Source organism: Zosterops lateralis (assembly GCF_965231275.1).
Source record: "Zosterops lateralis genome assembly, chromosome: 16".
NCBI classification, from domain to species: domain Eukaryota; kingdom Metazoa; phylum Chordata; class Aves; order Passeriformes; family Zosteropidae; genus Zosterops; species Zosterops lateralis.
The window spans coordinates 14,313,570-14,323,597 of record NC_139776.1 but is presented as its reverse complement, the minus strand read 5'-3'; the positions used below and the strand labels follow the sequence as shown (position 1 = coordinate 14,323,597).

At 47.5% G+C, this 10,028-nt stretch overlaps 1 protein-coding gene across 1 annotated transcript; it reads left to right on the top strand.

The window, feature by feature from the left end:
• Positions 1–2,460: 2,460 nt before the first annotated feature.
• SRSF6 (serine and arginine rich splicing factor 6) lies at positions 2,461–7,141 on the top strand. The gene is made up of 6 exons (XM_083873422.1): positions 2,461–2,750; positions 2,952–3,100; positions 4,383–4,510; positions 4,678–4,886; positions 5,433–5,522; positions 5,637–7,141. Exons 1-6 carry the CDS (start codon positions 2,644–2,646, stop codon positions 5,998–6,000), a joined length of 1,047 nt encoding a protein of 348 aa, XP_083729548.1. The 5' UTR covers positions 2,461–2,643; the 3' UTR covers positions 6,001–7,141.
• Positions 7,142–10,028: the final 2,887 nt, after the last annotated feature.

Sequence of the window (10,028 nt, the reverse complement as noted above, 5' to 3'; positions counted from 1 at the left end):
AGAGGTTCCTAATGGCCTTGGAATAGGGGAAGGTTTTGCTATTCACCTTCTGGGCCCCAGGCTGGTTCTAATCCAAGACCAAGGTGGGAGAAAGCTAGAGGAAGAACAAACAATGCGAAAAACACATCCCTGATTGTGGGGGACAAACACTGAAAAAAGGACAGGGGATGTGAGAAGAAAAGATTTGCAAATTGCTTCAGAGGGCATTAGAGGAAGATGTGGTACCAAGTGAGGAGGCACCTTGAAGACTCTTGATTCTTTCTCAAGAACAAAAATGGAAAAACAAAACTATGAGATCCTAAAATGAATCGTCCCTCCTTTTCCTTGTGGCCTCAGCCAATCTCACTATGCAGCGACCTGCCAAGGACCTTGAGACAGCCAGAGATAGCCATCACATTATCAGGGCCCTTGAAGCCTGAAAGGCAGTGCTGGTGTATCAGCATCCCATAGGACACGGACTCCTCATCCCATGTGTCACATCCTCTGGATATTCCAAAGGGCACACGGGGCCCAGGCACTGATGCTTTGGAGAAAGGGGCTCTGGTCGTGGAGGCCCTGGCTCACCTGTGGAGCTCTGGGAGCTCCTGGCTCAGCCCCAGGGAGATGCCTGTGCTGAGATCCTGCTGGATCTGCTCACACACGAGCTGGAAGCAGGGAATTGTGTCTCCTTGTCGTATCTAGACACTTCCTGATCCAGCAAATGCATTCCTAGTGCTGTTTTTCCTTTTCTTGATCTGTCTCACTCCAGTCTTGCTTTGTTACCCACTTCTTTGGGGATTTTTCTAACCTGACTTTGCATTTGGGAGAGTGTTTGTTGTGTTGTGTCATTAGAGGAGAACCAATTCCCTCATGTACTTTTGTTTGCCACCACCTGTGGTCCCAGGGTGGACAGGGCCAAAGCTCAGCTCTCTGCATGCACAAAAACCAGCCAGGAAGCACAAAGCCTGTGATCATTCCCACTCTGTGCATCCCTGAGCTGAACAGGCTGCATTTCATCCACCTTCAGGGCATGGCACAGGGATGTTCTCCCCAGAAAAAGTGCTGATGTAAACACCAGCTGAGGGCTCAGAGCTCAGAGGTTGCATGGATAGCACTTTTGCCAAGAATTTATTTTCCCCTGTTGGAACAGGAAAAAAATTCCTTATGCTGAGAGGCAGAGATGTTGAAATGAGCATCATCACCCATGAGAGAGCAGCTTTTATGGGCTGTGAAAACAGCGCTGAAGGGCAGATATTTGGAAAAAGGCAATTCTCAAGGCTCTGGTCCTGAAGAGCATCCACCTGCAAGGAAGCCCTTTAAAACAGCAGGCTGAGTTTTCCTCCTTATCCTTGAACTTTAGTCCAGGCTTTCACACTGCCTTCACCAGGCACAGGATGGTTTAGCTGCACCTATCTAATGGGGCTATTTCCAGTGGGTCTTACAGGCTGCTCCACAGACAATTCTAGGTGAATGCCCCAATGAAGGGTTTTTAAATGTGTGCCAGGGAGTCATTTCCTGGGGAGAACAGGAGAGGAAAACAACAGAACCCAGCTATGGTGCGGAGAGGATCTTTGAGACTAGGCACTACAATCTGCAGCTATCCCAAAGGAGACACAAATTACTTAAATAATGGGGGGTTTTACATTTTAAGTCTTTGGTAAAATTCATCCTTTAGTTCTACGTATGCCCCACTCAGTGCAATGGTGTTGCTGCCCAGAGGAGAGGCTCAGACACTGTGACACTTTAATAATAAAGTTTTCCCACTTACCAGTTTCTGAGAAAGCTCTGGTATTTGAGTGCTTATTCTCCAACAGAACAGTTAAACATGGAAAATCCTGAGTGTGAGTTACATCCCAACACTTCCAGGAGAGTTTTTATTTCAGTAGGCTCAGGGGCAAGATACAACATCTCTTGTACTGTTCCTCTCCGTGTTGGGCTACTCAAGACTTAAAAAAGGCTTTTTCAATTTTCTACACAGTGATGTGTAATGACTAAATTTACCTACAGGTCAAAATATCTGTATATCGTAGGAAAAATATAATACAGCAACTTGAAAATTAGTTGCTGTAACTGCACCCAGAAAACACTCCATGAATTTGTGAAATCATCCAAGCCCTTCCCACTGTAACAGGTGGACAAATCTGTGGAACAACCACTGCTTGTTGCACTACGTGAATCAAGCTCTGATAAAATGAGAAAAAATTGAGACTTGAAAGATTCAGCTCCCCGGGACCGATCCCGGGGCTCCCCCGGACCGACCCCAGGGCTCTCCCGGACTGACAATCCCGGGGCTCTCCCGGACCGATCCCGGCGCTCTGAGGGTCCGCCCCTAGGTCTGTGGGGCTGAGCGCGTGACACGCTGCGCGTTGGCGGCCCATGCGCAGAACCGCGCGCAAATCCCGCGCGCCCCCGAGCGCGCGCGGCGGCGCGATGACGTTACGCAGGCCCCGCCTCTCACTATAAAAGCGGCGGCGGGTGGCGGGCGCCATTGTGGTGCGCCAGGCCCGGCCGTGCGGAGCGGGCCCGCAGCGCCTCCGCCCCTCACGTCGATAGCTCTCTCGCTCCTTCTCTGTCTCTCTTTCTCCCTCTTTCTTTTTTCTCTTCCTTCCCCTTCCTCTCCTTTCCTCTTCTTCCCCTCCTCCCCCCACCCCCCCGGCCGCGGACATGCCGCGCGTCTATATCGGCCGCCTGAGCTACCACGTCCGGGAGAAGGACATCCAGCGCTTCTTCAGCGGCTACGGCCGCCTGCTCGAGGTTGATCTCAAAAACGGGTGAGCGCCGTTCGTCAGTGCGCCCCTCCCGAGAGCCCCGGGCCGGGCCGGGCCGGGCCCGTCCATGTCGCGGCCGCTGCCGCGTGGCGCCGGCGCAAGATGGCGGCCGGGGGGGGGAGCGGAGCGGGGACCGCGACAAGGACCGGGGGCCGTGACATTGTGCTCCGCCGCTGCCTGACCGCGCCTCTCTCCTCTGCCCAGCTACGGCTTCGTGGAGTTCGAGGACTCCCGCGACGCCGACGATGCCGTGTACGAGCTGAACGGGAAGGACTTGTGCGGGGAGCGGGTTATCGTGGAGCACGCCCGCGGCCCCCGCCGCGACAGGGACGGCTACAGCTACAGCAGCCGCAGTGAGTCCGGGCCCGTCCCTCCCCGCGGGGCTCGGGGCGGCGGCGGGCAGGGCCGGGGGCGGGCAGGGCTCGGCTGGCACGGAGCCCCGGGGCTGGGGGGAGGGGTCGTTAGCAGGGGGTACCCGGTGCACCGCTGGTGCTGCAGCGTTTTCCTCCGCACCAGCGGCGCCCTCGGGTATCCCGGAGCAGTTCTGGCTGCCTGCGTGAAAATCGTGGCCTTCTAGAAAGGGTTTGCTCTGCTAATTAACGGCTCCAGTATTCCTGGGAGCGTTTAGATGTGACAGCGATGTTGCATCAGTAATGTTAGTGTATAAATATCGTTGTGTAACTGGGGAAGAATCGCTCAGCTGTGAACGTTCATGAGATTAATTCAGTTGAATATATGAGAGGGGCGGGGGGAGGTTTTGGAGTAGGAATCTGTTGTGCTGAAGGGGGGATATTGTAAATATTTCTGTGCTTAGCTCGCTTGTGTAGCTTCTTGAGCTGAGCTGTGTAGAGCTTGAACGGCCTAGTACTGTAATTAAAAGTACTAAGGTTGATTTTTCGGTGGTGTTTGGAAACGTGGTGTTGGGGGGGTGGGTTTCTGTCTTTTTAAAAAAATCAAATGTATGTTGTTTTAAAATTGTTGCATGTTCAATTCAAACTTTTTAACAAGTCCTTGATGTTTCAATTTAAAAGTGACCAGTGGGGCTGAGGCTGTGTCCACTGAGGCTAAGATGACTGCCTTTCCTGGCCATGGCTTTTCCATACATTGTGTGACCCTTGCCCTATGACCCTTTGGCTGACCTTACCGGAAGCCATGACGACAGCAGCCTTTTGCCATTAGACGCAGGGTGATGGTGAGGATTCCAAGGGTTAGACAAAACTGGTTAAACTGAACTAGGTGACTGTTACCTTGCGTGTTTTGTGGCCAAACCACCACCAAAAACCTCATACTGTGATGTAAGTACTTAGTGTAACTAGTAAACGTTTTTGTAAAATGTAGAAATGCATGTAATCAGTTAAGTTTTATATTTTACAATGTTCTGTAAAATAAAACTTAGCAAGGTGAATCTAATAAGGAGCAGTCACTCTCTAACAGATCTTAGGAGCACAGACTTGTAGGATTTTAGTCTGTTTGATTTGCCATTAATATAGATCATGGCAAAATTGCAAAGTTTATTGGAGGCTTAGCGAAATAAAGTCCTACTCCAGTAAATATGACTGTTAAACTAACTTTTCAGAACATTGAGCTTCCTTCGTGCTAGGGGACGACCTAACTTTGTTTCTTTGTACAATCAAGGTGGGGGTGGTGGCGGATATAGCAGTCGGAGACAATCGGGACGAGATAAATATGGACCGCCCGTTCGTACAGAGTTCAGGCTGATTGTTGAGAACCTTTCCAGTCGCTGTAGTTGGCAAGATTTAAAAGTAGGTATTGATGTTCTGTGTGGAGCCTGTTGTGAATATCAGGAAGCAATAGCTTCCTTTAATAGCAATGTTGATTTTATGGCAGTAGAATAATTTAAAAGTGTTTGTGTGCATTGAGTGCTGCTGGCAGAGCCCCCCATTCTGTAACTGCCCTGTGCTCCCCGCAGGATTTCATGAGACAGGCTGGGGAGGTGACGTATGCAGATGCCCACAAAGAACGTACAAATGAAGGAGTGATCGAGTTCCGGTCATACTCAGACATGAAGCGTGCCCTGGACAAGTTGGATGGCACAGAGATAAACGGCAGGAAGATCAGGCTGGTGGAGGACAAGCCACGCTCCAGCCACAGGCGATCCTACTCTGGCAGCAGGTCCAGGTAACTCGGGGGACAGGCTGGTCACTGCAGCAAAAATGGTTACAAAACAGCATGAGGCTGGGTACCCTACCTGCAGCAGTTACCTTCAGCTGATGGTCTAGGAATAGGAGGCATCAGTGTAGAAGGAAATTTTATATCATACAGCATATCCGGGAGTGAGCAGGTTTTCACATGTGAAACCCCAGATGTGATTTACTGACAGTATATTGAACCCACCGTGGTGATAACACCCTTGCTCTTGAGAAGTTCTGTAGCGACTTTTCTCTTAGATTATGCTACTGGATAGCAAAATGTATTAGATTCATTCAGGAAGATTCTTCCCTGTGAGGATGGATTTCCCAGAGCTGTGGCTGCCCCATCCTTGGAAGTGTCCAAGGCCAGGCTGGATGGGGCTTGGAGCAACCTGGGCTAGTGGAAGGTGTCCCTGGGGACACGATGGCTGGGAATGGAACAAGGTGATCTTTAAGATCCTTTCCATCCTATATTTGATGATGGAGGGCACAACCAGGCAAAGAGAAAAGGGAATGACATTTTAAATATCTGTAGGTCACGATCCAGGAGACGGTCTAGAAGCAGAAGTCGGAGAAGTCGGAGCAGCCGCAGCAGATCCCGTAGTGTCTCCAAAAGCCGTTCCCGGTAAGTGCCCCGGAGTAACTCAGCCAGTGCAGGAACTCCCTCACTGACAGATATTTACAGCTGCTGGAATTGCACTGCAGGCCATGCAGAATAAACTGTCTCTGTCTTTGAAAGATCTAAATCCAGGTCACGAAGCAAGGACCGCTCCCGTTCCCGATCCAAAAGCAGGAAGTCCAGATCCAAGAGCAAATCCAAACCCAAGTCTGATAGGGGTTCGCGCTCACACAGCAGATCCAAGGAGAAGTCTGAGAAGTCCCGGTCCAGATCCAGGTCCAGGTCTCGATCTCCCAAAGAAAATGGTAAAGGGGATGTTAAGTCTAAGTCCAGGTCCAGGAGCAGGTCTCGCTCCAACTCTCCGCAGCAGCAGCCGTCTGCCAAGGCTCGCTCCGAGTCTCCACCCAAAAGAGCTGCCTCCAGGTCCCGCTCCAGGTCTCGCTCAAAGTCCCGCTCACGATCAAGATCCAGTTCAAGAGATTAGGACTAGAACTCTCCTCACACCTTGCACACTATTACGGAACATTTTCCTACCTGTCAGGCCATTAGTGTTATGTTAGTACTTCAGAAGTTGGTTTTTTCTCTTGCAGGAGTGAATGGCCTAAGAACTACGTCATAAGGCATAAAGGTTTAATTTGTATCCCAGATTTGGCAGTACTGGGTGGGATGGTGATACAAAGCAGGAAGCGTCCCCCTTTTGTAGAAATTGAGCTGAAAGTTTGATTTTATAGCATTTCTGCAGGAGTAACTTAACTACTCTTAAATGCAAAGTGGTTTTTATATTAAAAATAAACTGAATATAAACAGGCTTAAATATGGGCTTTTTGAAAGTATCCTTTTTTTCCTATTTTTTTCATGGCATTAGAACTATGGGTATCATCAGCTTCATGAAATTAAGCTTGCTGCCAAAGGCAGGATTGCCTTGCTTGGCAGGTCACATAGTTAATCTTAGTTTTGGAAGCAGGTGGCAAACTGTATAAACCAGTAACAGTACTAGGAAGATTTTAGACCAGCAATAAACTCAAGTTGGAGGACTTATGTTGTACCTTGACTTGCCAAAAGAACATTCCCCCCATACTGAGACTGTATTAAAGGCAACAGGTGCTCTGGAACCTGTATCCTACAGTATTGCTGAAAACCCCTTTGTTCCAGACTTGAAAGAATAAAAGCTTTCTGACGTTTCTTGCTTGAATCTCAAGTGTCACTGTTGTCAGACATGAAGGTATCTCTTGGCTGTGGTCCAAGTCATTAGTATGCTGTATGGTTTGTCAGCCTTTGAATCCCCATTGGATATGAAACCCAGGTAAAGAAATCTGTCTTCCCTCCCCTTTGACTCACTTATGTTAACGTTTTGCTTCAGACTAGGAGAACTATAATCTTCTTGTGTGTAGGTCCAAACTTTATTGGAAATGTAATCTCTTGGAGCTAGAGTTCTAGTTTTTAACTAAGGCTTTGCTAAACCACAGTTGCCAATTCACTTAAATTGTGGAATAGGATTTGTCCCAAAAATTCCCCTTTATAGTTAAATTGATTTTTGTAACATGCAGTAGCAAACATTAGAACTGCCTTGTACTCTTTATACAACGTGTAGTTTGACTTGTATAAAATTAAATTGGTGATTCAAACTCTTGTGTTCATTGCAGTGAAATGGGATTCTTGGTGTGCCTTGTGCTGGGGAAATCACAACTTGCCCTGCTTTTATGGGGAAAACTTCTTTGGCTTAGTGAGAGACTTGGTAGCTGTTTGTGTCCCAGTGTGTCACCTTGTCCTTTCTGCTGGGTGTGACAGCTGTACCTCTGGTCCCAAGTTACACACCTGCCCAGAGGAATTGGGTCAGCATGGGGCACGTGTGAAATGTGATTTGATACCAACTTGTCTATCCTGAAATTCCTTTAATGCTATAAACAATGCTCCTGAAATCCAGTTTCTCACCATTTCCTGATCATCTCTGAAAAGCTGCACTTTGCCTCTTGCAGGTGAGTATCCATGCTGGTGGCAGAGAGGTCCTAGGAAGAGTGGTCAGTTCTGAGCTCACGTTCCTGGAACCCGAACTGAAGTGGTTCCATGCCTAGTGTTGCCATAAGATCAGGTTATCTGCCTGGGTGCTGCAGTGTTATCTGCACCTAACCCTGGTGGTAATTTGTGATAAGGAGTGTTTGAGTTAAACTGGAGCTTTTTGCTGAGGGTGGTGTATTTTAGTATGAGTAGAAAAACTTAGAGTGTTGCAGGGTTGAATTTACTGCAGGATCTCAGATGGGAGGGGAGTACTTGGGGCTTCCTACAGAATTCAGACTGGGCAAAAAAAACCAGCTAAGTTTGTGTTTACAGCCTAAGATACACTTGAGTTAAACTGCTTTGGTTATACTTATGATCATGGAGTAGGTCAGACTTCAGAGGGAACTGCTCCTCTGTAAACTTTGCAGAGAACTCTGCTAAAATACATACCACACTCTTCTCAGGAGAAGGATTGAGCTTAGAGCTCAGCAGGTTGAAAAGTACACGTGTATTCCCAGTATGTGTCTGTGTGATACCAAGATTTTGACCATTACTTTTTTGCAGATACAATCCCTTCTTTCTAAAGCTGACCCCAATGCCAGCCCGAGGATGTCGTGGCCGCCCAGGCTGTGGGCACCCAGCAATGGGCAGCAATGCAGAATGATGGCTCCTAACCAGCTACACTCAGCTTTCTGAGCTGAGATTGCTGTGACAGTGTTTGTGTTCTGAGTCCTTATTCATGAATTACAGGGTGAGGCCAGATTGCATTTAACCAATTTACCTGTAACTCCTTTAAATATCCAGATTTCTTTCTGTGTTACCAAAGCCACATTGCCTGTCTCCTTTGGCTGGTGCCCTTCAATGTGCAAATGAAGCAGGGATTTCTTGGCATGACTCATCCTTCTGGATGGGTTTCCTCTGGAAAGCCAGGAGGATTTTGATAGTGCCAGATCCTGAGCCAGGCAGTGAAGTGAATGGCTTGTGATGGTGCTGTAAGGAACCAGCAAAACCCAAACACCCTCAACGTTCCATCTCTGTTAGCAGCACTTTCTGTGGGAGTGGAACACTGAGGTTGGTGTGTGTTCCTCATCACAAATGTGATTATTCCTGAGATCCCTTCTGGATGTGATGAAAGGGGTTGGATAAATCCCCATACAAGGGTAAAAGGCTACAGGACCTTCATGCTGGCTGCATGTGCTTTGCTTTGCCTTGCCTGCATTAGGAGCAATAGTTTGATGGGAAAATCACCTGGCATTGTCATAACTCGGTTTTTAACCTAACCCTGGAAACAACCTTTTGGGTATGTGTTTCAGAATTGGGCTACCTGATTTGTTTTGTTGGGTTTTTTGTGGATTTTTGGGGGATCTGGGTTGGTTGGTGGGGTTTTTTTTTTGTTTGTTTGTTTGGGGTTTTTTTGCATTTGGTATAATCAATATAAATTTGTCTTTTTAAAGACAAAAGAGAAACTTGCCTTCTCATCAAATGTGGGATGCAGGATTGACAAAATCAAAATGTCCTGTAGCAAATTGTGAAAGGTAAATCACCATTACCACTAGAAGTGAAATTTAGAATCTGGGACTGTATTTGCAGTCTGGTCCTGGCCTTTTCCTATATTTGAAAAAAAACATCCCTCCACATGTTTTAGTTTTTGACATAAATGCAAGCTTTGTCCTTAAATCATAGAATCACAGGCTGGTTTGGGCTGTAGGGACCTTAAAGATCATCCAGTCCCACCCACCACCATGGGCAGGGACACCAGCCCCCAGACCAGGTTGCTCCAAGCCTCCTCCAGCCTGGTCTTAGATACTTCCAGAGATGGGGCAGCCACAGTCTATTTAATTCACTTTTTATTTGATCCTACGTCAGGAAGGGTTGTGTTGCTCTGAGGAATAGCACAACTTCTGTGTCTGATGTACACTAAAATAAGTCTCTCACCTTGCAATATCACTGCTTGGAGAAGAGCTGAGGGACCCGAGTTAGTGACCCTTGTTTTTCCTACTATAACATTTCTACCTCTAAATTCCATGGTTTCAGACTCTGTTTACAATTGAGAGATGACTCTATCCCAATCCTGATTGTAGCTACTGTTAGATGAGCAATGGGGAGGGGCATTTAAAACAAGTCTTGGATTTCTTCTTCGCACATGAAATAACTTGAACTATTTCCAGTTTTTACTGAAGTCTAGTTTAGGTTGGCACTCTAACAGCCACAGAACAATTTCATACATCAAAGAGCAAAAGCTGAGAAAGCAGGAACTTGGCTGAGGAGCCTGGAAATCCCAACAAATAGCTGAGGTGCTGAGAATGTCTTTGAGAGGTGATGCAAACTCTGGGATCTTTTGAAAGATGCATCACTTGGATGCAGTTGGTGATAAAGTTCCTGCAACACCCTCAGTAACCTTTGCTGTGCCCTGGCTTTGTCAGGGCTGTTTAAAGCAAAGAGGAACATGTTACTTTTAAAGGTGAGAAGGACAATTAATACAAATACTGCTCTGTGTAGTGGCAGCAGTTTGGGAAT